This window comes from Diaporthe citri (assembly GCF_014595645.1).
Source record: "Diaporthe citri strain NFHF-8-4 chromosome Unknown scaffold_4, whole genome shotgun sequence".
NCBI lineage: Eukaryota > Fungi > Ascomycota > Sordariomycetes > Diaporthales > Diaporthaceae > Diaporthe > Diaporthe citri.
In genome coordinates, this window is record NW_025064849.1 from 2,107,245 (window position 1) to 2,132,311 (window position 25,067).

At 50.5% G+C, this 25,067-nt stretch overlaps 8 protein-coding genes across 8 annotated transcripts; 3 read left to right on the forward strand and 5 right to left on the reverse strand.

Annotated features, from left to right (window-relative positions):
• Positions 1 to 414: 414 nt before the first annotated feature.
• INS49_009750 (uncharacterized protein) lies at positions 415 to 1,296 on the reverse strand (the record flags this gene model as incomplete). The annotated part of the gene is made up of 1 exon (XM_043170478.1): positions 415 to 1,296. The coding sequence occupies one exon, from the start codon at positions 1,294 to 1,296 to the stop codon at positions 415 to 417; it is 882 nt and encodes a 293-aa protein (XP_043025043.1).
• A 988-nt stretch (positions 1,297 to 2,284) lies between these two features.
• On the forward strand, positions 2,285 to 3,392 carry INS49_009751 (uncharacterized protein; the record flags this gene model as incomplete). Its single annotated transcript, XM_043170479.1, has 3 exons — positions 2,285 to 2,315; positions 2,382 to 2,873; positions 2,980 to 3,392. The coding sequence occupies 3 exons, from the start codon at positions 2,285 to 2,287 to the stop codon at positions 3,390 to 3,392; spliced, it is 936 nt and encodes a 311-aa protein (XP_043025044.1).
• A 437-nt stretch (positions 3,393 to 3,829) lies between these two features.
• On the reverse strand, positions 3,830 to 8,430 carry INS49_009752 (uncharacterized protein; the record flags this gene model as incomplete). Its single annotated transcript, XM_043170480.1, has 4 exons — positions 3,830 to 5,388; positions 5,707 to 7,239; positions 7,393 to 8,317; positions 8,392 to 8,430. 4 exons carry the CDS (start codon positions 8,428 to 8,430, stop codon positions 3,830 to 3,832), a joined length of 4,056 nt encoding a protein of 1,351 aa, XP_043025045.1.
• An 852-nt stretch (positions 8,431 to 9,282) lies between these two features.
• On the forward strand, positions 9,283 to 11,211 carry INS49_009753 (uncharacterized protein; the record flags this gene model as incomplete). The annotated part of the gene is made up of 1 exon (XM_043170481.1): positions 9,283 to 11,211. The coding sequence occupies one exon, from the start codon at positions 9,283 to 9,285 to the stop codon at positions 11,209 to 11,211; it is 1,929 nt and encodes a 642-aa protein (XP_043025046.1).
• A 182-nt stretch (positions 11,212 to 11,393) lies between these two features.
• INS49_009754 (uncharacterized protein) lies at positions 11,394 to 11,929 on the reverse strand (the record flags this gene model as incomplete). Its single annotated transcript, XM_043170482.1, has 2 exons — positions 11,394 to 11,665; positions 11,716 to 11,929. 2 exons carry the CDS (start codon positions 11,927 to 11,929, stop codon positions 11,394 to 11,396), a joined length of 486 nt encoding a protein of 161 aa, XP_043025047.1.
• A 3,089-nt stretch (positions 11,930 to 15,018) lies between these two features.
• INS49_009755 (uncharacterized protein) lies at positions 15,019 to 18,553 on the forward strand (the record flags this gene model as incomplete). Its single annotated transcript, XM_043170483.1, has 7 exons — positions 15,019 to 15,096; positions 15,534 to 15,915; positions 15,967 to 16,198; positions 16,248 to 16,352; positions 16,402 to 17,657; positions 17,982 to 18,112; positions 18,170 to 18,553. 7 exons carry the CDS (start codon positions 15,019 to 15,021, stop codon positions 18,551 to 18,553), a joined length of 2,568 nt encoding a protein of 855 aa, XP_043025048.1.
• Positions 18,554 to 19,526: 973 nt separating this feature from the next.
• Positions 19,527 to 20,118, reverse strand: INS49_009756 (uncharacterized protein; the record flags this gene model as incomplete). Its single annotated transcript, XM_043170484.1, has 2 exons — positions 19,527 to 19,699; positions 20,049 to 20,118. 2 exons carry the CDS (start codon positions 20,116 to 20,118, stop codon positions 19,527 to 19,529), a joined length of 243 nt encoding a protein of 80 aa, XP_043025049.1.
• A 282-nt stretch (positions 20,119 to 20,400) lies between these two features.
• INS49_009757 (uncharacterized protein) lies at positions 20,401 to 22,423 on the reverse strand (the record flags this gene model as incomplete). Its single annotated transcript, XM_043170485.1, has 2 exons — positions 20,401 to 21,677; positions 22,393 to 22,423. 2 exons carry the CDS (start codon positions 22,421 to 22,423, stop codon positions 20,401 to 20,403), a joined length of 1,308 nt encoding a protein of 435 aa, XP_043025050.1.
• Positions 22,424 to 25,067: the final 2,644 nt, after the last annotated feature.

Below are 25,067 nucleotides of genomic sequence, written 5' to 3' on the forward strand. Positions count from 1 at the left end.
ATTTCGACGGTATTCGCCAGGCTTACAGGTCCTAAGATCTGAGAATTCTCAATTACCAGGTCACAAAATCGATAAGGCGTACTTCTAAGGCCGTGTCTTGATTGGCCAAGATACGTCCCAAGGTCGGACATGAACTGATGTCTGCTTTCGTCCATTTCCATCGACAGCGACGACTCGTTCCCTCGCTCCGCTATCAGACTATCAGTGGGAATTGATGCCACAGTAATTCGAGTAGGGGTTTTTAGTAATCTTCTGGACAGATGACTTTCCAAATGACGTATTTGGCACTTTTAATCAAGATTTAATCTCTACTGGAAAAGAACACCAACAGTCCTCAATCTATTGATGCTTTTTGCCCCCATGACGCCGCCTCCAAGGTCATAACTGAGCACGGTCCGAGTCCTTGACACCTTCTCACACGGAAGGCACAGTGAACCTGCCGCTCTCGACATCCTTCTGTGCCTTAATCGATAGGTTGATGATCTCAGTAACCATGTGCTGCCTCTCTGCCTCGAGGAATGAGTCCTCAGCAGCATCGCCATACCAGACGGTCGAGTAGATTTCGATACCGTGTTCGCCCGCCTCCCCGACAACATCCCGCACCGAGATGTGCAGCACCCCAAACAGGGGGTCCTCGCTCTTGTCCTCGAGGACCTTGCTGCCCGCCGCCTGGAAGGGGAACTCGGGCAGGAGCCGCAGGAACGGGAACTGGACCCTGTTCGGGGGAGTGGCGTAGTCTGGGATGGTGAACAGCGTCGTCACGCCGCCCCATCCTTCCAAGATCGAGGAGAGCTTGCCCTGCCCCGTGGTGACGCTACGCTTGAAGTAGTGCTCCCCGTTCGCGTCATTGTTGCTCTCGTCGGCAAGTGGTGACTGAGACCACGCGGCGAACGCCAGGGCCGTCAAGTTCGGCAAGAAAGCAGTGCCCCTAGCGTCAGCCGGTATCCAGCTGCCCGAAGTCGAGTTCTGGATCACGTCCTGCCAGAAGGCGTCGGCAGCGGCAATGTCGGGCGCCAGGAGCTCCAGGAAGCCGTCAGCGTCGAACTCGGCCTTGAGGCGCCTGTTCTCGGTCCTCAGCTCGGCTAGGTCGTCTGACGTCGCGGGGTCGAGCCCCATGCGGGTCTTGAGGAGCTCGTTGGCGGTCTTGAGGCCCCGGATCTCGTAGGTGGACTGAGGGGCCGCATCTACCGGGCCCGAGTGCTCGAAGACGTATCCCTCGATGGTCTCGCGTACGACCTGCTGCGCTGTTGCGCCGGCGGCGAGGAGAGTGACGGGGAGAAGGGTCTTGAGTCGCATTTTTGACCAACTGGACAGGGGATGAACAGAGATAAAGGTGATGATAGGTGCAGATGGCTACACCACCTTCGATCTTGCTTCATGGTCTCACCATGGCCTTATATACCTTTGCTGGAAGTTCGTAAATTCTTACGCGGCGATCGTGTTATCCTCACGGCGTTCGGCATGGCCACAGGAGCGCCAGGGTAGTCACTTCGTATTGTCACCAACCTGACACACTTCTGAGCTGTGAACAAAGTCCAGAATGCCAACAACCCACCGTTGGTTGTCAACGATCATACTTCTTGTCCCTGTTGGTGAGTCGTTATGATGGCATTGCTCCCAAAGTCCAAGCATCCATTAGGCGCCAGGGCAATGTTGCTGGCTGTGTTCGGTCGTCTGCGAATCAGCGTGCTTGTGCTATGTAAGCGTGACTGTGCCTCCTGCAGGCGGCACAGGATTCACTCTAGGGAAGTCCGTAGGATAAATGCAAGGTCAGTGGCGCGTAAACGCGTAATGTAACGCAAAGAGAAAAAGGAATTAGTACCCCTTGCAGGCACGGTGCAGCCGGGGGTAGCAGGGAGTATAGAACGATCAGTCTGCCCTGGGAGATCATCTACCCTGCCTAGATCCAGCCGTCTTGGCATGTGAGATGCCTTGTGCTGTGGCTGCCCGGTTCCAAGCTGACATTGTGATCGGGATTGAGGCCGCCGCTGGGGAGCTTGAGTGCCAGAACGGTGATGATGCGGCGTTCTCCCGTGGCTACCACGTGGGCGGCTGACTGGCGTCGTGACACTTGGTGGGACGGGTGGAACAGAGATCTATCTGGTCTGTCTCCCTAGGCTGGGTAGAAGTTGTGAAGATGTTTAATGCCTCACGCCGAGGGGGTCTTGTTAGAGAAAAAGTGTAAAGCTCTCAACCCCTCCATTAATTTTGGAGGGGCAACTTCAACGGCGGGCTGCTAGACCTTTCCTCGCTTGAGCCTTGCGCAGTTTCCTTGCTTTTCACGATGACCACAGAGCTTCCAGACAAGTATGACCGTAAGAAGCCTTCATAAATCTCCCCTCGATCTGCCATCCCATGAGACGCACCGCTGACCTGGCCAGGGCCGGTCCACGTCGCCGTGATAGGCGGCACCGGCCTCTCCAAGATCGATGGCTACGTGCCCGTCGCGTCCGTCAACCCCCTGACGCCATGGGGCTACCCCTCGGCCCCGATCCAGATCCTCGAGCACAACGGCGTGCCCATCGCCTTCCTCTCGCGCCACGGCGCCCACCACGAGCTCGCGCCCCATGAGGTGCCCTCGCGCGCCAACATCGCCGCCCTGAGGCACGTCGGCGTGCGCAGCGTCATCGCCTTCAGTGCCGTCGGCTCCCTCCAGGAGCACATCAAGCCCATGGACTTTGTCGTCCCCGACCAGGTCATCGACCGCACAAAGGGCGTGCGCCCCTTTACCTTCTTCGAGAAGGGCCTCGTCGGCCACGTCGGCTTCGCCGACCCCTTCGACGCCAAGCTGGCCGCCGTGGTCAAGGCTTGCGCAGGCGCCATGCAGGGCGAGGGGTCGACTCTGCACGACGGCGGGACCATCATATGCATGGGTGAGTCGGGTGCCTGCCCAGCTAGCTACGGAACCCTCCCAAACCAACGACAAAAGGGATTTTGCCCAGCCATCAGTAACCTCAGCAACTGACTGCCTACCAACAGAGGGTCCCCAGTTCTCCACCCGCGCCGAGTCCAACATGTACCGCTCCTGGGGCGGCAGCGTGATCAACATGTCGGCCCTGCCCGAGGCCAAGCTCGCGCGCGAGGCCGAGCTGTCCTACCAGATGATCTGCATGGCGACCGACTACGACTGCTGGCGCAGCGCCGCGGGAGGCGAGGACGTCGACGTCGCCATGGTCATGGGCTACATGAGCGCCAACAGCGTCAACGCCAAGCGCCTCGTCGGCGCCGTCCTCGACGAGCTGTCCCGCCACGAAAACAGCAACCTCGTCCTCGCGAAGCATTGGGAGGGCGCCAGCGCCGGCGCCGTCAAGTTCATGACCAAGCCCGAGGGCAGGGACCCGGAGGCCATGAAGAGGGTCGAGTACCTGTTCCCAGGGTTCTGGGAGAGCTGAGGTTCTGGATGGAAGTGGTAGGAGGGAGACAGAACTAGGCCTCGGCGGTGACGCTGCTCTTGTCCATAGTTTTGCTTGGGCCTGAAAATATGTCTCGCCTGGTATGCAATGCTCCGAATGCACATAGACCAAAACAAGCGTAGGAAGATAGATTATAGATTCAGGACATAATTGTCTCTTCAAGTCCCCGTGGCTCCAGTCACGTTCCGCGGCTGGGGACTATTTCATGTGCGGAGTACAAGATTGAGCGCATTGAATGTGGCTCTACAAATTGTTTGCTATGCATGGTATCCTACATTGTGACTCTAGAAAACAGTTTTGATGCTCAGTGCTTCTTCTCCAAATGCCTTTGCGCCAAGTCAGGTACACGCCCAAAACAAGAACGTTGCAACAAAATCCGTGATACAATACTGTTGAACGTTTGTCTCCCCTATATCTCACATCAACTGGTATAGCGCTTCTACGCCCTTCTCGGCCGCTGCCACGTGCCACGGCCTCACATCGCCCTCCTCATCGGTCACCGATCTGGCCCTTGCGATGGTGCACAGTCCCCGGAAGTAAGTCAGCATCTCTCTAAGAAGCAACTCATGCATCCGTGGGTTCCCCTCGCTGTGAACCACGTTGACCTCCAGGATGGTGGGCGGGTCCTCTGTGTTTGAGCCTCCCCGCTTGATCAGGTAGCCGCTGATGAGAGCTGGGTTGGGTTCGACCAGGGAGTGTGAGACGTTCAGCCGGTGCGAGGCTATTGCCGCCCAAACTGTGTCGGTCACGTCCACAAGGCTTGCGTCAGTGTCGGCCTCGGAAGTGTTCGCGTCTGCACCTGGCGTCGTGGCGTTCTGCGAGGACGTCGGACCCCCTTTTGGTGTTGCCGGGTTTCCAACTTGCTCTGGGGAGACAATGGACGATTGAGGGGTTGAAACTGGTGTTGAGTAGAATGCAGATTGTGCAGTAATGGGTATTTTGGATATCGCGGGGATCAGTTGCAGAGACGGATTGGTGTCTACTGCCAAAAGAGTGAGGGTGACAGAGGCCTTGGTCTCTATCTGTGCCAGCGTGGTCCAATCGCTGACCTCCTGCTGGTCCATCGGCCCAACTTTGGTGACGATTATGCGCCAGTGCACTTTCCAGATGGATATCAGGTCAAAGGTCGTTGTCCAGATTTCGTGGGCCACATCAGTAAAGCTTCTCGACAGTGGCTTGCCTCTTCTTCCCAGGCAGTACGATGCAGTCATTTGCTTGGAACCACGATTGTCCGACCAAGCAGCTGTGATCCATCTCTCATCCACACTCTGTGCGTACGCGATGTGCATTGCCGAGTTCTCCTGAAGTATGTTCGCGGAGGGCGGATTCCTTATCTGAAAGTCGATTCCGCGGGTTATGGGTTGCTCTAGGACGATAGCTGGTGACGGCATCGGGCCCCCAAACAGTGTACAGCGATCGTAAGTCTCGAGACAGAGTCGTATGTGCTCAAACGGCTGAAGAACCACAAGTGAAGCTGACGTGGCGATGTAGTCTAGGGGGACAAGCTGGAGCACAAGCTCATTCTGTGCCGGCTTCTTCCTCTCCGCCAAAGCTCTTTTGTATATATCAAAGAGCCTCTTGAAAGCGGCGCAGGCGTCAACGATTGTCTGAGGGTTGTCAGGTGTGTAGACAAAGTAGATGACGAAATTCTTGGACACGGCTGTTGAGTTGAAGATAGCCACAGCAAGTTTGGCCATGTCCTCGACCAAGGGTGATCTGAACTGAGACCCCGGGGATGACACTGGGGCGTTATTCGTCCTGTCGACTTCGTACGAAACGAGGCCATTCTGCACGTTCGCCGACGACGGCATCCGTTCGAAACTACCCAACTTCAGGGATTCGTAAACATTGTGAAGACGCTCTAATAGGATACCAGCGAAGTCGGCTACACCGTCTAGACCAGGAAAGACGCAGACAGCATGCACATTCTTGGAGCCCTGCGATGGCCCGAGCCCGAGGGTCTCCCAGAACCTGACTGCAGACGGCAAGACAGACAATCTGGACTCTTGCCTACGCAGCTCAAGGTGTGGCGGAGGAATCTGGACAAGACTCGGTCGTTGTTCTGGCCCACCCGCTGGGCGTGGCTGCATGCGGCTAGGTGCCGCGAGGAATGGAACGTCTTGTATTTCCAGCAGTTGACGGAGCTGGCATACCGTCGCACTTTGTAGATTTGGGGGCAATATGGCCTGCAGTGTCCGCAATGAATTTTGTGTACCATGGACAATGTCTCGTTGCAGATCAGTCGACTGAGGACCGGCAGGTACTGAGTCTGGTAGGGCAATCTTGAGGCAACCAGAAACTGCCTGTTCTGTGAGTATTTGGGCGACCATAATGAATTCATCATCGTTGGAAATCGGTCGTTGAGATGCTGGCTCCGCGTCGGCGAAGTAGCGCGCGATCGACGTCTCAGAGTGGTCATTTATCGATAATTTGGACAAGTCCGTACTGCTCAGACTCTGGGAATCATCCATGAAATCGATGTCTCTTATCGACGGGGCCAGTGATTCGTTGTCATCACCAAGCCGCCGCCGCCGCACACTCAGTTTGGTGGGAGATGATGGCTCTTCGGAGAAGTCACTTGCATCGTCTTGGTCTGAAACTAGACTGACTTCATCGGCGTCGGATGTTGAGTCCTCATACTTGATAGAATCAAGCTGCATGCTGCTTTCCAGTGCCCCCGTGGCATCAAGACCTCGACTACTCGCATTGGCTGGCAGGTCTTTCAGTGTAGCGCGTGGCTTACCATGCCGCCGCAGATAGTCTGTCGTCGGAGGCGAGCCAGAACGCTTGGGTATATTCTCTTCATTGTCCCATTGGAAGTCGAACCTGCCGCTGTGCTCGTACTTCTTGTTCACCACGGATAGAGAGGGATCAAACTGAAGCTTGTCGTAAACACTGCCTCGGCGAAGCGGTAGATTGATGGAATTCGCGTTGGTCCGAAAACCACCTGCAATGGATGCCTTCAGCCTCTTGTAGACGGCTGTGGGATCAAAAGGGCTGGGCTGCCTTTTGACACCGTTTGATGGCCGTACCTTGGTGCTATCACGTTGGCGGCTTTCGCCTATGATACTCCTTGCGTGCTTCAGCTCTGGTTTGGCGAATACAGGAGGAGCCGGCAAATCGTTGGTCTTGGGTGTTCCAAGTTCTGGAGGCTTCTGAGGGGTGGGCACCGCGAATTGGTCGGCAGAGCTCAAGTTTGGCATCCCTGCGTTCAGGTCCGAGAGATCAGAGACACTGACGTCCATCGAGCCAGGATGCTCGTCGAAAAAGTTGAAGTCTGCATCCGTGATATCGTTGTCAACAAACACATCATTGTTGAGTTCCCAGTTCTCGCCTTGGATGAAGGACTGATCTCGCTTGGTGTCAGAGCCATCCCATCCTTCGCCAAAAGTATCACCCAGACCTGCTGAAGCTGCCATTGATGTGTCAATGTCAACGAGTGCCGCTGACGGTGCTGGATTTCCAGGACTGGATGTGGTTCCGTCTATGGACGGAGTAATGCCCGCCGCAGTTTGCACACCGTCAGGTGGCGTAGGATACATGGCACCACCGGCCCCGTTGTTGCTTGCTCGACGCATGTCAAAAGGTGAGGATCCATTGTTCTGCTGCAGCAGGCGAGGATTAGCTTCGCTGCTGTCTTTCGTTGCGGCCGCTTCTCTTTCGTTCTTCTTCTTTGCCAATAGCTCTTCCCGATCACTGCTCCCAATGAACCAGGTCTTGGCATGATTCAAGGCATCGAAGCCATCCCTGAGACTGATTCCCCCGGGATCGACAGTGCAATTCATCGCCAGAGGGCTCCTCGTCCTTTTTCGGAAACAAAGCACTGCTGGCCACAGTATGTGTGTTTGCGAATTCACAACAGGAGTGCGCTTGCCGTCTGACCTAGATTCAACTGGCTTCCGTCGCAGGTATTGAATGCTCAACCAAGAAGACCTGCTTAATATAGTGGTCGAGATGCCTCTCATTTCAAGCAGCTTACAGCATGTAGTGCGCCACTGGCCGGACCTCGCGTCCACATCTGGCCTAAAACGTGTGATTTGTGTTTCAGGCGATTGAGCCGCGCTGTCATCGACCGAGCTTCCGTCGCCATCTGTCAATCCCTGGAATGTGCCAAAGACTCCGAAGGGCGCAGCAAGAACAGTAGCGCCAGCTGGTGGTAGAGACGAATTCAAGCCATCTGCGCCGGCATGTAGGCCTTGTGAGAAAGACAGCGAGACGCCAAGGAGGAGTGAGCCTGTGGTGGTCAGATGCACCCTCAGAGACGCTATTATTGGAGCAGCCGCAAGCTCCAAGGACTCTGAATCGGTCGAATTAGACGGTAGGATGAATGACCTTGAGTCCAGCGGAATGGCACCGGTCTTGGTACAGAAGCGTTGTGATAAACTGGTCAAGACCGCCGCGGTGAAGAACTCATATATGTCTTTTGCCGGTATAGACCCGTAGCCTTTCGAGTCTACCGAGAGACCGACGCTTGACTTGGTATCTGCCTCCACCGGGAAACCTGTGGCGGTGATCGCGCCTCCTGTGGGTTGCGTACCTCGAAGCGCGTTGTCGAGCGCGGATCCGCTGGGCGATGAAGACACAGGTGTGCTGAGCGTATTGGGAGTGGCGTTTCGATTCTTGAGCAAGCTGATCGGCTCGAGACCGCCTTCTTCTGCCATCGCAAGCTTGTAGCCGCACACATCGAGGTTCGCGTCAAGGGACGGCTGGGCCGGAAGCCCTATGGTAGACCCGTCCACCGCAGTGAGTGAGAAGCACCATATGACTCGCCGAATCGGGTCGGCATAGACCAGGTGTCCCCCATTTCTGAGTGTGCATTCGACGTCGGAAGCGGAAAAGGTGTAGGGGGAGGCGTGTGTGATCACAGGCTCGTAGATCTTGAAAGCGACAGAGGAGACGTTGTTCTGGGCGGAAAGAGCACGCAGAAGTCAGCGGAGGCACGCGCCAACGATGCGAAGGGTCGGCGGGAGCAACTCACAATCAATAACGTATTAGTATCATATTCCCCAGGGTCCATTTCGTAGTATCGAGTCCCTCAGGGGGGAGACAGCCTCCCTTCATGAGGCACGTGGAAATCGGCCGACCTCCCAAGCGAGTGTCACATCCGGGATCTCGTGGAAAGCCCGGCGCTGGTTTTGCGAACACAACGTCTCATGCGACAAAGGCTCATGGATCTGGCCCGGTCTGGTCTGCTGGAAGCCCTCGGAGGGCCACAGTCCATCTCAGTTGGACCAGAGGCGGATATCGTGAGACACGCGTGATGGGCAGGAGTACTAGGTAGTTGTTCCCAACGGCTAGAACAGCGAGCCAACCGCGGGGGTTCCCGACCTTGTGCTGTGCAGTTCGAAACTTGGGTACAGCGCCTCGAGCTAGGGATGCACGGGTCCAGCAGGCAATTAATCGTACAGTTCGGGGAAGCTTCCGGCCAGGCGACGGGGCGCGGCTGGGCAGGTCGGACTAGAAGGGGCTGGCCGTTGATGTCTGGACATCGATCGCCGCGGCTCTCTTTTAGAGTTCAGGCTGGTACCGTGCTGCTGAGCCCTGGGGAAGGGACGTAGCTCGTGCTGCTTGGCTTGCGTGCACCTGGAAGCAGGGGTCCCTCCTTACTGCCCAAAGGGTGGGGCCAGGGCCACCCGGGGCTCTAGACCGGGTAGTCTGGTAGTCTCGTAGTCTAGTTTTTGGTGGGCCTAGCGAAGATCGATAAGACCAAAAAGTACTGTCGATAAGAATTACTTTCTGAGCCTGCGTTACAGGTGATTTTTCCGCCTCTTTTTCTCGAACAAGCCTCGCCACGCTTTTGTTGCGCCAACTTCTGCCTTGCCAGTCCGCAGCTGTGCGTTTCTCCTTCGACCAGCGGCTGCGAGAGAGCATGAAGATCACCACGCCTGGCCTTGTGCCAGTTTACACGGTCTCGGGCGCATCCACAGGCAGGCCGCTGCCAGACTGGCTTGCCCGCAGAAGGAAGAGGAGTCTGAAATATGACCCCGAATATTCAAGTCGAGTCGAACTGCTCCAGGACTTCGAGTTCGAGGAGGCCAGTGTCTGCGTGAGGGTCTCCGAGGATGGCCAGTGGATCATGAGCACGGGCACATACAAACCGCAAATACACACCCACGACCTCAGCCAGCTCTCCCTCAGTTGGGACAGACACACCTCGGCCCTCAACCAATCTTTCGTCCTCCTGAGCCAAGATGCCTCCAAGTCGCTTCACCTCCAGTCCGATCGCAAGCTCGAGTTCCATACCTTGGCTGGATGTCATCACGAAATAAGGTTGCCACGGTACGGCCGAGATCTTGTTTACGACCGCAACTCGTCCGAGGCCCTCGTCGCAGCCACAGGACTGGGATCAAATGGAACAGGAGAAGTCTTCCGTATGAATCTTGTCGAAGGCAGGTTCATGAAGTCTTACGAGATTGATGTTGGTGGTGACGACGGGATCGAGTCCGGCTTGCAGGGCAGTATTGAGGCTGGTTGCGTCAGTTCGGCCGCCGTCGCCGAAAATACCCACAACTTGCTGGCTTTCGGCACATCCAAGGGCTCAGTGGAAATGATCGACCCACGGGTCAGGTCTAAGGTAGCTGTTCTCGAAGGTCTGGAGGGACAGGTGACAGCCTTGGACTTCAACACTTATTCCGGACTTTCTCTGTCCATAGGCACGAGCCAGGGCATATGCTCCGTTTTTGACCTACGAAGGCCAGTCCCTCTTCTTCGAAAAGACCAAGGCTTTGGTTACGCTATCCAAAACATTCTACATCTCAAAACAGCATCCCAGGAGAGGAAGATCTTGACATCAGACAAGAAAATCATCAAAATTTGGGACGAGACGAGTGGCGAAGCCTGGACGCATATAGAGCCCACTACCGATTTGAACTGCGTTCAGTGGGTCAAGGATACAGGCACACTTGTGACTGCCAACGAAGGCAAGCAGCAGCACGTGTTCCACATTCCATCCCTGGGTTCAGCACCAAAGTGGTGTGGATTCCTGGACAATATGGTGGAGGAAATGACCGAGGAAGCCCGCACAGAGACATACGACAACTACAAGTTCTTGACCCTACCGGAGTTGAAGGCACTCAGCCTGGATCATCTTGTTGGAACCCCTACGCTCCGCCCGTACATGCACGGTTACTTTGTCGACACGAAACTGTACGAGCAAGCGCACCTGGTCGCGAACCCGTTCGTGCTCGAGGAGGAACGTCAAAAGAGGATCCAACAGAAGGTGGAGAAGGAGCGTGCAAGCAGGATTCGGGGCACCAAGAAAGTCAAGGTCAACCAGAAACTCGCCGACAAGATCCTTGCGCGGCAAGAAAAGAGAGAAACCGTGGATACCAATGCAGGCGTCCTTGGGGACGAGCGTTTCGGCAAGCTCTTCGACGACGAAGACTTTGCTGTCGACGAGACGAGCAGGGAGTTCAAGATGCTCAACCCTAGCACAACGGCCGGCGCGCAAGCAGGCGCAAACGGTGCTCGAAGGCAACGTGTCGATTCTGAAGAAGAGTCGGACGAGGACACTGGAAGTGAACAGCACAGTGAACCGATCCAACAACAATCACAAGGTGTCTCCATGCGAGTCTCATCATCCGGCCAGGCTGGTAGAAGTAAGGATGTCGCTCTCGGCTCACGCGTGCAGAAGAATGGCCGCGTGGGCAAGATTTCGCAGGGTGATGCAGTGGGCGAGAGATCAATTACTTTCGTGCCAGAATCCAAGAAAAAGCAGAAGCCCGAGCAGCCTGCCTCTGACAACAAACGCTCAGCGCAAAGACGGAGTGCCAGCACGAATACCTTCAGGAAACTATAATACATCTGGCTCATACTTATATTATCCGGCTCAATTACACCCCTGAACTTCATTCTGCTCCGAGTGGCATCAAGGCCGATCCATAAGCCCATTCTGAACCACTCATGCTCTCATCAGACTCGCGACCAAGGGACATGTCGCTTCGAAGCACCTCCCCCGCTTCCCATCCGCTTGTGATGCCCCTACTTCCGATGGAAGTACTTCCGCTTCACATCGACCTTTGCAGCCAGGCCTTTCTCGAGATCCTCCGGCTTCAAGCGCGGAGTGGGTGGAATCTCGTCTTCAACCCGGCCACGTCCACCCCTTGACTTCGTCGGCTGTTTCTTTACAGACTTCGGGAACTCGGAGCGTCGTGGTGTCAGTGCTGTGACCACCTTCTTGGCCGACTTGCGAACGGTCTCGCGGACTTTCCATTCTCTCTTCTTCGCGAGATAGAAGAGTGTTCCAGAAGCGACTGCACACGGTTAGCACAAGCGGCGGAAATGAGAGATGGGAGTGCCTTACTGCCAAGAAGTGCAACAAATACCACGATTAGGATGATGGCGATCAGCGCGCCTTGGGAGATTTGAAAGTTCCCGCTGCTGCTGCCAGACGCCCCGGCGTCATTGTCGGGACTGCCATCGGAACCTGCGTTCGCTGTCCCCGCGGTATTGTCGCCTCCACCGGTGTATGGGTCGCTGGTTGCGAGCGGGAAGGCCGCAGACGATGTCGCAGCCATGATTGTGAAGAGCACACGACAAAGGCCGCAGGCTACGAAATTCGAAATACCGTCGCAGACGGAAGACGCTACAAGGAGATGCTCGTCAACCCTGCGAGCGGAGGGGAATGTGGAGGGGAGACTTGAAGGGACTGCAGTCGAAGGAATCCGGAGAGAGAGTAGGGTATGAATACGCCCCGACATTGTTTCACAGAGCGCGGAGCCGCTCTATTTAGATACCTAGATCTACAGTCACACATCAATACCCATATGAAATACCACGCTAGGCGTCGCCCTCAGTCTGCAGAAGGCAATCGTCACGGAAAGACAAGGGCGCATGTGGACATCGTGGGTGCTGCCAAAGAAAGCAGTGCATATGCATGCACGCTGGACCCTCCTCGGCACTTGGGCAACCCGATGTCAGTGGTGCCGCCATTGGCCGCCCAAGAAGTGCCAGGTGAAACTGACAGCTCTTTTGCAGGCTGTGTTTCTGTCATTGGCGAGGGCCGGTGCGGCTACGCGCCCGTCCTTGCGGATCTCTTCACAGTACCCCTGAGTTGGGCCGGCCCGCTTCGGCCAATAAGAGCAAAGGGGCTGGGATGCCGGGGTGCTTGTAAGCGCCGTGCCCTTGACTTCAACTCTTGAGGGTGGGCGACTTTCTCACCAGTGTATTCTGCGGATCTGGGTCGCGTAAATCTCGTCACGATGCTAATTCTCTTCCATTTCCCCGCTTGTCAGTCAGAATCTGCCAAAGCTGCTGCATCACACCCGGGCAGTCACGATTCGGGAACGTTGCAGGGTGTCCAATGTGCCCTTCTCGTCGTCGTAGTCGTCGTCGTGGGACTCGCAATCACAAGGGCTGACTCACAGTCGCAGAACGGCAATGGGCTTGGGTTAATATCTGCTCGTGCCGAGCTGCATACTTGGTAGAAATCTACTGGCTCTTGCAGGCCTACCACTGTGACCACGTCGAGACTGGGGAAGCACCAAAAAAAGATGCTCGACCAAGACAGCCCGTGTCAGCCAAGTGCCACTTACCGCCGGGCGAGATTCTGGGGTACGTGCAATGCAAATTGCCTACGTCCCTACCCGGGCGAAGTTTTATACCCCGAAACGGCCTCACGTTGCTTTGGCGACTCTTGCTTCTTTGGCCGGTGGACTCGTTTGGGTAAGACAAGGTCCGTAAGCGAGCGGGTACTGAGGGATCTTCTCTCCTGCCAGATGAGCTTGACGCGAAGCCCCGGTAAAAGACTATGAATAGTATCAGGCGAGCTCGTTTTTAGACTACATCGTGTTTCGGGCCTCGCAGCGCCTAATCTGAGATGGTTTGTTGTCGCGATTTGCTTCACGTTTTTCTGTCGACTGCTGAGGCGGCTGGCCATGTCCGGAATTGCTTCTCCCAGGCTGCGCAGCCGGATGGCTACGTTTGACCATTTTCTCCTCTGAAGAATGTAAGTGCTGACAAATTGACAGCACTATGAGCCCATCAGCTGCATATCTAGCTATTACGTGGCCGTCATGTTGGCTACTTCTGCGAGGATGGACGAAGCAGTCCAATCCCGATCAGAAGTAGGATGAGGACTTCGACGACACCACTTCGACTTTTTGCAACTGGTAGCGCTGTGGTGAATTCCTCTCGCCTGTCCCACGAATCGAATACTCGAGGCCAGACTATACGGTTCGGTATCATCTTAATGGTCGTCCCAGTAACCTGGGTGTGCCAGCTGAAGTCGGTGATGGCGAGAATGGTCGAATACCACTTGCAGAATCAACTGTCTCCAAAGTCGACATTGAGATTGCCGAACTACTCAGTTTTAATGCCTAGGCACTATTTAATTCAATGGGGACCCCAGGGCAGTCATGAATCCTCATATCTCCAGCGGCTGACCAGTGGTTGGGGAGTGGTTCCTTCCCTGGAAGGTGAAGCCGTCACAGTACCTGCCTACTCTCACGACAGCACCCACCGCAAATACGTTCCTTCCCTTCTGTATCTTCTTAGCGTCTGCCTGACTACTTTTCGCTGTGACTCCAAGGAAAAGCCTGGAAGTTGTGCTTCGTCCCTCACAGCACACCAAAGTGCAGCTCATGACAAAAGCCCTTGTCTTCTCAGCTTCCGTTCAACTGTCCATCAGATCCAACGGGACAACAAACCTACGATATTGATTTTCACACGTCATTGTTCCCTTCCGATCAGCCCTTCGCCTCACTGCGTCCTCGTTCCATTGCTGTCACGGTCTGCTTGCCCAGCATGGAGGCGAGCTTGCCCGCCTCCCACAACAGTCCTGGGCCGCCGGACATGTCCTCTCACTCTCATGGAACTACCAAGGACAAAGATGCCCAGGAGTCTATGACTCTGCATAATGCCCTGCCTCCTTTGCCTGAAACCCAAGGTGATAGCCCTGAGAATGACCTCTCGTCACCGACTGAGCGAGAGGGAGGCGTTCAATTGCTGTCTCGGCCGCAAAACTTGGACATTGACCCAGGTGAGAGCTTCTTCTGGGCAAAGCCGGTGAAGATTGTTCCTGGAAAATTCGGCCGCCCGGTTCCTGCAAAGTCGACGGCCCATGCCACTTCTGTTGTTATCGACAATCCGAACAGCAAAGCCCCTGACGCCGTTGCAACCGGCTCTGTCCAGTCGACTCCTTTCGCCACTAGGCAATTTGGTCTGGTCGTTTCTCCCAACTCGAGACATCTTCCTGTTGAAGATTCATCTGGCGCAGTTCTTCGCAGCATCGAGGGCAGCCTGGCCTCCGAAGAGAACATCCAGCCCGTTGCAAACGATGCTGGACATCTCACTCGAACCCAAACCTTTGCAAGGCGTCCTCCTTTCGAGGACTATCAGCCACAATACCCACTTCCAGAGGGTAGAGATCAAGCACCTATGACAAAATCTTCTCATGCTCGCCAATTGCTCAATCCGGAGGGTTTGAGCATGGCAGAGGCACAAGGCCATGGCGTCCCTCAATTCAAGGGACAAGTGCCTCATCAAGACAAATCATTCAGTGAGCAGGGAAGAGGAAGTCACCACTCAGTCCACCAGCGCCTGCAGCAAGATCAGCCTTCAGATACTGTCCAGGCCAACGGGCCGAGACATCGCATTTCGTTGCCAAATGACACCTCCGTTTCCCCAGCCCAACTCCCTCAACAATTACCGCGAGAGACATCTCAGCATCAAGCACTGCGCGAAGGTCTTGTTCAAAAGAAAACGCTCGGAAAGTCTCCACCTCTCAATCTCAACCGGCCCATGAGGGACGTCCGTCAATTATCCAAGACCAAGACCCCAACCCATTGTCCATCATCTCGCTCATCTATGCGCGGATCAAACATCAGCAAAAGGCGGTCGCGCCCTCATCCATCCGCCTCGGGCAGACCTCGTCCCTCGCGCCACCAGGACTCCCGCCACCCTGATGACACACCTTCTATCAGAAGACGGGATCCTCGAGCTGCGGTGAACTACCACAGTCCTTCACTTGAAGATATTCAGCAGTCGTACGAGTCACCTGAGATGGATGTGGTTGCGGGAAATCTTGCACAAGCCTTAAACAGTCATTTTGAGATGATGAGAAGTGGATGGAGGCGAAAGGACCAAGAGATCTCCTATCTTGAACGCAACATTCGAAAACAGGAACAAAAGTTGTCAAACTTCCAGAGACAGAGTGAAGGCAAGTCCGGAAGGATTCAGGAACTTGAGGAAGATCGAGTTCGCCTTCAGGAGCAACTCGAGTCTGCGAATCAACATCTTGAGGATCGCTCAACCAAGCTGTCTGAGCTACAGAAAAAGTGTCGAACTTACAAGGAGCACCTGAACTCGGCCACCGCGGAGCAGCAAGATCTGTACAAGGCTGCCAAGACGAAGTGCGAGACTGCTATCAAGCAGATGCGAGAAGAAGAGCACAAGCGGAAGGCGCTGGATGAGCAGCAACGAAAAGACCTGCAAGCGACGCGTGAAAGGCTCACTCAGATTGTCAAATCAACGGTGGCCGAGTATAGTTCCAAGGAACGAGAATGTAAGTTCTGGTCTTGCAGACAACTTTTCTTCACAAGCTGATGAACACCAGTCAACAACAAACTCGACTCATTACATCAGAGAATCCAAGAGCGGGAAGCCGATGTCAAGCGAGAGCAGGAGACTATTCGGGGTCTCCTTGAGCAAAATGCAACCGTTGAATCAATCCAAGGCGCAGTGAAAACCTTCGAGGCGCAGATTGAGCAGATCACTGCAAAGCTGGGAGAGCTTGCGTCTAGCCAGGTCGAGCGAGACGGAGCAGCAGCCGAAGAGACCCATGCCAAGTGAGTCTGCGGTTTCCTTCTTGACATTAGCCAAAGGCTGACCAAGCAGACTTGACAAAATCGTTGAGCATTTGTGCGCCCTTGACAAACGGGTTGAGCCACAGGCAAGCATCATCGAGAAGATACAAGAAGCCAATGTGCAGACATTTTCCACGTAAGTCACTATATATTATATGCTGGCTATATGCTGACTGGATTTGTAGTATGCTCAACCCAGTGCTCAAGTCGCACACAGAGATTCAATCCAACCTGCAGAAGCTGTCTGATGCCGTTGAGGACTATATGGAAGATTTCTGGATGAAGCTCGAGGATCGTGAGGATGTTCTCACGGAGCTTCTTGAGCAGACCCAGGCAGACAACGCCCAGCTCCAAGCTGATGTGCAATTACGAGAGGACGAGTGCAAGGTTCTTCTTGACAATTTGGAACAAGCTGAAGTCACGAATCGACAACGTGAGAAAGACCTCGAGGGCCTCAAGAATGAGATCGCGGAGCTAGAACAGGCTCAGGCCAACGACATGGAACAAGCCGTACGAGCGAAGTCGCTCCATGAAGATTGCGAGAAGCTGAAGGTGGACGTCGCCGGAAAAGCCGCACTTACCCGTAACCTCGAAGTTAGACTTCAGCACAGTCAGGCAGCGCTCCTTAACGAGACGGAACAGCACAAGAGGCACACCCAAGAGCTGCAAAGGTTGATGGAGCAGCGCGAGGAAGCAGCACGTGCTGCCCAAGAAGCCGCAGTTCAGGTGGCTCGGCAGGAAGTTACACGCGATATGGGAATTGCTAAAGAGAACATCAGCACGCTTCTGAAACAAGTACAGACAGAGAGCACTGCACTGAAAGACGAACTCAATGCGGCGAAGCAACAGGTCTCGATGGTTGAAGAAATGAACAAACGAGCCGATACGACAGTTGACGAGCTAAGATCTGAGCTGGCGACAGCACAAACTAAAGCGAATAGACTTGGCGAAGAGGCAAATGAGAAAGACATGGAGATTCGAAAGGCCATTGATCACAGGTCGGCGCAAGTCACTGACCTCGAAGCCAAGCTTGCGCGCAAGGAAAGAGAAATCACCCAACTGTCAGAAGACGCCCAAATGTACGACAAGCAAGTACAGAAGGCTCTCGACGGCCTGAAGGAGTGGACGAAAAGCCATCACGCTGTGAAGGGCTTTGTCTCTGAACTCGGAAAGGCCCAAGATGGTGATCTCAACGGTATCGACCCCAAGCTAAAAGCGTTCCTTGAAATCGACATCCTACATGAGGCCATCTTCCAGTATTGTCAAGCTCAAGGAAGGTCGGCCCCAATGGGCGACCAAGGTATAGCAGGAGAGTCCACTACCAGCAAGGATGTCTGGGCAGACCTGCCGCCTAATAGCCCACAAAAGCAAATGCCACCGAAGAACCTGGCCACGAGAGTGCTGGATCAAGTTGGTCGTCGTGTGATAATCAGAAGTCCAAGTCAGAGTGCACCTTCCCCAATTCCTCCGTCAGTGTCAGCAGAACAAGAGCACAGACGATCAGCGAATCCACCAAAGTCTATCATGAAAGCAAGCAGCCAAAGCACCATTATTGAGGACGAAGACCTTGCTGAGCCAAGAGGTGTCGCCCAATCCTCAAGTCTGCCTAGCCGGGGGTTCTTTGGACGCAGAACCTATAAGACATTTGCTCTTACGAAATCAGCCCGTGGAGGAGATGGAGAGCAAGGAGAACAGGATGTTCAGGACAAAGGCACCTTCACTCGCACTGATTTCACCCGCGCACCTTACAACAGACCTGTTTCAGGTACCACTCGAGCCGAGAGCGCCATCACGGGCGAAAAGACTCAGGTTAGACGAGAGCCAAGAAAGCGCAAGCAGATCGACCGCCCAGAGATGGGATCGCCTCAAAAGCGAGCCAGTGTTCATACAGAGAAGGTAAATCCAAAGCTTTCGAAAAATTGCATGTCCCCTCCGGAGTGCCAAGTGAGCCAGGGCAGCGAGTCTCAAGTTCCCCCGAGCGCACCGCGCAAGAGAGCTCGCAAGAACACAAACATCTTCGATGAATTGATTTCTCCTGTTCGCAGTTTCTACTTCGAACAGAGCGTCTCCACAGCAGGGCACGAGGCTGGAAGACAGAGGCGCATTCATACTAGAGCCGAAGACTCGAATCTAGGGAATCCGAATGCATCACTTGCATCGAGCGCGATTTCGAACTCGCAGGACGGTAGCCAGGATTCGCAGTCGCTCGAATACCCACGTCGCCGCTCTTCACGACAGAACGAGGATTCTCAGGATTCCATCACCCATTCCCAGAGAGTAAGGAGTGAGCCCACAGACCCACCTTATCGAGCCAAGCGGTTCACCATGGGTCAATAATCCCTTACGTTGCAAACTCGCAGGATGGTCTTGCTCAGAGAGGATTGAAATCCGACAAAATTGGCAGTAAGAATGGAATTTGGTGTTGCTAGAGTCAAAAGTTACGGAGAATGTTGCGATTTGCAAAGGGGGAGAGCAAGGGATCAATGGCAAGTGTAGCTTTGGTGAAGGTTGTTTGATTTTGGTGTGGTTGACTTTGGCGGACGAAGGCAACCGTGACAAGGCCGATGAAGTGACAGCGTGTAGCTTGAGATGGATGGAATTGCTGAGGATGAGGATGTCTGAGTTGTAGCTCTCCACCACTAATCGATACTTGCTCGATATACAATCATGTGGCGCAAGTGTGAAGTAGTTGCCATCATGGCCGTCTCTTCAATCAGAACCCGCCGAACAGACAAGAAAAGGAGCGCCGTTGTCTTTGAGATACAACCATCCTCACGATCCAGACCTGTGGGTATTGCGACAAGTTCCGTCAAAAGATGGGGCAAGCCAACCTTCCTCGACAACCACTTCGCATCAGCAGTGCTGTGCTTTCTCCCGTGTGTGCCATCCTCAGAAGCGCTCTTAAGAAGGTGCGCGCACACTTTCCGGATGTCGATATGTTTCTCATTTGTGTCCTCGTATTTGTAGGCCATCGACCAAGCGATGGTAGGATCTGTAATTGTCTACCTATTTCCCTTCCGTTTTTGCTCGAGGAATAGGACCTTTCTTCGTACTGTTGAATCAGGAACTCAATGTTAGCAAATGGGCCGCGCCAGCAGTGTGATTCGGTTGCCTGGACCCCGTCCACCAAGTCGCAACAGCGCTTCCGCTCCTCATTCAGCCGTTGTACGCCGCACAAGCCTGGACACCTGCTCCCCGTGGTCTCGAACGGGGCGCATGCGACTGTGCTGCTGCGGCGCGTTGGCGGGCGGGCAGTTGGGGGGGAGGGGGAGGGGCATGCGCTGTCGCGACTGGATGGCGGGAGGAATATTCAGGGCGGCAGATTGAATGATAAGGGGTCGAGTGGGCGGGCGGGCGCCGTACCTATCGGGTCGTACTTGAGCATGCTCATGGGCGGCGACGTTCGCGGGCGCGTGAACTGGTAGAAGAAGCCCGTCATGGCCATCGAGAGGAGCCGCACCGAGACGATACGGGATTTCACTGCTCACACACAGGGTTATCAGTCAGTGTCGATGGAGCGAAGCTGGCGGGAAGAGCTTTCGGGGAGCGGCGCACTTTCTTGGCCATGGCTTGCGGTGCGGGTTGTCGTGGCCGGTGGGAATACGGGTGTGGGCGCGGACGACGGGCGACGGGCGAGGTTTGATTTTGGGAATCGGATAGGTTGACGTCGGGGATGGATTGGTTCGGGTGGGATACCCCTGTCAGGGTTGAACCCTGAGACGGGGATGTACAGATGTCTTTCACACGGCTTCAGAGGCTTGGTTCGACGTCTTGTTGTCTCCGTCCGCACACAAGCCAACCAAAGAACGGCCTTTTCTACGGTATACCGTACGAGATTGAGTGTGTCTGGTAATCTGGTCGGTCGCGTAGTCATCTGTGAGCATATGGCTAGACTCGGGCATGTTCGCTTGTTCGGTTGGTTTAACAGATCATTCACAAGCGGACGGCAGGATGAGCCTGATCAATACGCCGTCAGCTCTTGGGCAATCTCTTGCAAGTATGATTCCATTCTCTCGCCACCAAGCTTTGCGAATCACGTTCCACACAAGGCATTGTAGCTGTCAGTCATGCTAGCTTCGTGATTTGCTTAAACTAGGTTTGCTATGCACTTAGATTGATATTACTCAGACGCTATGCTCATCAAATGTTTCCATGGCAAAGAGAACTCTCGGACTCTAATACTGTCACTCTGGTATCCATCGCAGAGTCCAGGGCGACATGCGCCTACGAATCAATTCAGCTTCACGGCGGATCTCATCATCGTCCGGCGCCATGCGAAGAGCATTGTTAATATTTGTCCAGGTAAACACGGTCCCGCGGTCGCCGAGCCGCTCGGCCTTCACCGTGTGATACAGCTGGGTGGCGGCCTGGTGGAGACTCGGCCTGTGCTCGAGCGGCGGGGGGATTTGGTGGATTACGGTGCCATGTACGAGGTCCACTAGGCTCGAGTACTTCGTCGGGTCGCCTCGGTCCTCGAGATGGTCGCCGCGGGACTGTGCCTTTTCAGGCATGCTTCGTATGACGCCCTCGGCGGCGTCATGCCTCTTCTGCATCACGATCAACCATGCCTCGGCCTGTCGCAGGTCCAGCTCGAAGAACAGCTCGGCTAGTTCCGGACAAGGCGAGAAATCGGTTCCGCGTGGAAGAATACCTCTGCTGTACAGCCAGACCAGTCCTTGCGACGCCCTCGCGTAGGTGTGAGCGGCTTGTATGGGCCGTTCGAGGTTCAGATATCCATCGGCTTGGCTCATCTTGCGATTCACATCTTCAAGGATGTCCTGAATCCGGGGCGTTGCGATTTGACCGCTCACGCTCGTCTCGATGTCCCGGGCCACGTCCGGCTTTATACTGCCATGGATGGTGAAGTCCTTAAAACCGTGGAGTGTATCCAGGTAGGGCTTCAGAAAATTTGACGGGTCCAAGACCGGAATGTCTTCGGCAGGTTTATTGTCGTGGACCGTAAGTGTATGCCGGGTACATGCCCCAAAGCGATGATAACCGCTGTCAGCGCCATCAAGAGCCTTGCAGAAAAGGGCAAGATCCCTGCGGAGAATGACGAATTCCTGCAGTCGAGGGCGGCCGTGAACAATCAGATCAAGCCTCTCGAGGGACCGGTGAGTCCGGCCCCATGGCTTTGCGGTGCTTGTTATCGAAGAGCAGACGCCTCCTAGCCTCTCGATCTGATGGGTGACGATGAAGAATTCGGAGAGCTCTTCCACGCGGCCTCGGGCATATCTTCCGAGCGTCAGAGCAGCAATCGGGACCTGGGAAGCGTGGAATATAGGTCGCAGGTTGACAGACTCAGACTTGATGTAGATGAACTGGTTGATCGATAACATCACTCTCCTCGCTCGTAAGCGGACCTCTGGATCTGGGTAGCCCAGTATGCGCGTATCTATCCTCCACGGCATCAAGGCGAGCTTGCTGCACTCCCCGATATATTTGCCATCGTTAGCCGGATCTGTAGTTTCTGGCCTTGGGAAGGCGCAGAGTACATGGGTGAGAATTTGGTCTTGAATTTCCCCGGGGAGAGTTGTGAACCGATCGCGATGTGCTTTTAGTCGGGACCCGTGGTTGAAGGCTTCCATGCAGGCGAACGAGTATCGTGGACGCTTTTCGGAATACTACGCTTTTGGGAACGTGATTTGGCGATTTCTGAGCGTGTCTCTGGGGATTTAAATTGTCGAGTTTCATGCAAGTTGGGACTGGCGTAAGCCTTACTAGTATGGAACGAAAGAGAAGTTGAGACCATATTAGTCCCTGTCATCTCAAAGCTTTTATACTTTTCTGTGGCCAGCTATCCCGTTGTTTCTCCCCAATTCTTCCCACAAAGTTGTTGGCAATTTTTCTTCAGTCACTGCCCCTTCGCTTGTCAGATGTAAATTCAGTCAATCTGGCCTATTGTTTAGCGTGGCCCACCAGGGACTCATCCGTATCTCTACATCTGTGACCATGGTCTTAGTCTCCAGTCTGTGTAGACTCCGTTGGGTCACGTGTGCCGCTAACGCAGCACCCGTTTGGATCTTTCTTCTGCAAGTTGTCCAGCCCTTCGTCGCCACAATTCCAGCTGAGTGGGTCCAGGTCATGGCTCACTGCTAGTACTAGTACCTGTTGGTATAGATCGCATCGTTACTCGCAGCAATTATCAAATGTGAGGGCAATTTCATGTTACTTACTCCTCGGGTTGGGCACAGATATAGTGGCCATATTCATAGGCCCCGAGGAAGAAGAATGTTAATCGTGCAGAAGAAGCTGCTCATCGACCGTTGAACTACAAAACAGGACCTGTGATGTGTTCAGATGGTAACGCCGTACATGAGTCTTCCTGAATTCCACACAAGCCGTTACGCTTCCATACCCTCCTGATCAGCGGCTCCGAAGAGTATCATGGGAGCGTCCCTAAATCTTGAAGAGGTTGACCAAGCTGCACCGCTGGGTATACGTACCGGTTTCTCATTTACTCGTATTGAACATGCTCACCTGTGCGAGTACATGGGTGCCACGCCAACGTGACTTGCATTTCTCCGGCCGGTCTATGTATTGGCTGCGGCACAGATCAATATCCTAGGAATCAGCAGGTCGGAGCGCTGACCGCTTCAGCTCTATCTATTAAGTTGTGTGGTCCCGTTTTCAACCTGTTCACGTATGCTTCTTAAGCAGTATGCATCCAGTCAGCCCAGTGGTCTCGTTTTCAATCTATACACATATGCTTCTTAAGCAACATGCATCCAGTCCCTTTATAATATAATAATAAACGCTTAAACACTTAGCATTAAAAAAACAATATAACATTAATAATAATAAGTTTTAAATTTAATTATAGCTTATAATAATAGCTTTATAATAATTATATAAATAAGGTTAATAAAAACTATTTTTAATAATATTATAACTTTAAATTATTAATATAAATAATGCAAGATTAATAATTAAATAATTAATTATATAAAAAGATTAAAATAATATTTATAAAACAACTCTTATAAATATAATTTTAATTAAAAACTTAATTTCTTTCCGCTTATATTAATATATATTATAAGCTCTTATAAAAATCCTTATTAAATAATTAAATAATTTTATTTTTAATTTACATATATATGCTTTTTAAATAATATATATTTAATCCCTTTATATAATAATAAACGCTTAAATAACCCGCATTAAAACAATATAATATTAATAATAATAAATTTTTAATATAATTATAATTTATAATTAAGAAAATAAAAATAACCTTATTATAACCATATAAATAAAGCTAGTAAAAACTGCTTTTAATAATATTATAAATTAAAATTAATAACTAAGCAATTAATCATATAGCGAAAATTAAAATATTTCTTTATAAAATAAACCTTATAAATATAATCTTAATTAAAAACTTAATTTCTTATTACTTATATTAATATATATTTTTATAATAAATCTTTAATATAATTTATTATATTATAGCTAATATTATATAATAATTTATATTTATAATATTTATTAACTTTTATTAATTATAATATTTATTTAATATAAAGAAATTAATAAAAGTTAATATTAATTAATATTAATTATTTTAAACTTTTTATTTTTAATTAATTTTATTAATTTAAAATAATTAATATAAATATAATATAATTAAAAGTTATTAAGATTTATATAAAATAACTTCTTTATAATATTAATTATATTTTAAGTTTTTATATTAATTTTTCTTTGATTTACTTATTTAAATATTTAATATATTAAAGATTAATATTATATTATATATTCTTTATTAAAAGAAAGTAAAATCTTTTTTATTCTTTAAATAGTTAATAAGTTTAAAAATAATAATATAAAGCCCTTAAATATCCTTTAAATAATATAAATTTTTTATATCTTAAAATAAACTTTATATAAAAAGATAAATTAAAAATATAATTATAAGAAATTATATATTAATAAATATAAACTTAATTAAATTAAAAAATAAATATATATTTAATATATTATTAAATAAAATAAATAAGGATTTGTATTATAATTTTTTAATATAAAAAATATAGCTAACTTTTTATTAACATTTTAAAATAATAAGCTTATAAATTAGTATTAAGCTTAATATTTTATAAATTTATAACTTAACTTAAAAATTAAGTTTAATTATCTTTATAATTATTAAAAAGCTTTTTATAAAAGTTTAAAAATTATTAAAAATTAATTTAAATTACTTTATAATATAATAATTAAATATTAAATTATTAATAATTTTATAACTTTAAAAAATATTAATAATAATATTTATAACTTTAATAAAATTAACTTTATAATAAATATAAAAAAGTTAAATTATTATTTAACTTAATAATTAAAAATAAATAATTATTATTAAATATATTAAAATAAATAGGTTATAAATCTTATTTTTTATAATTATTTAATATATTTATTATCTTATTAATTAAATAATAAAGTTAAGTTTTTTAAATAATTAAGTTATTAAAATTATTTTTAATAAATAAATAAATAATAAAATAAATTTAAAATAAATTTAAAATAAATTTAAAATAAATTTAAAATAAATTTAAAATAAATTTAAAATAAATTTAATATATTAATAAATATATTAAATTAAAGAAAAATATTAATTATTAAATATTAATTATAAATAATTATAAATATTATATATTAATTAAATTTAATTAATATTATAATAATAATATAATTATTATTATTAATAAATTATCTTATTTATTTTATTTACTTTAATTATTAAATATTATATTATATTTACCTTATATATATATATATATATATAATAAATTTAATTCCTTTATTTAAGCCTTAATTAATTATATTATTAAGTTTAAGTTTTTTT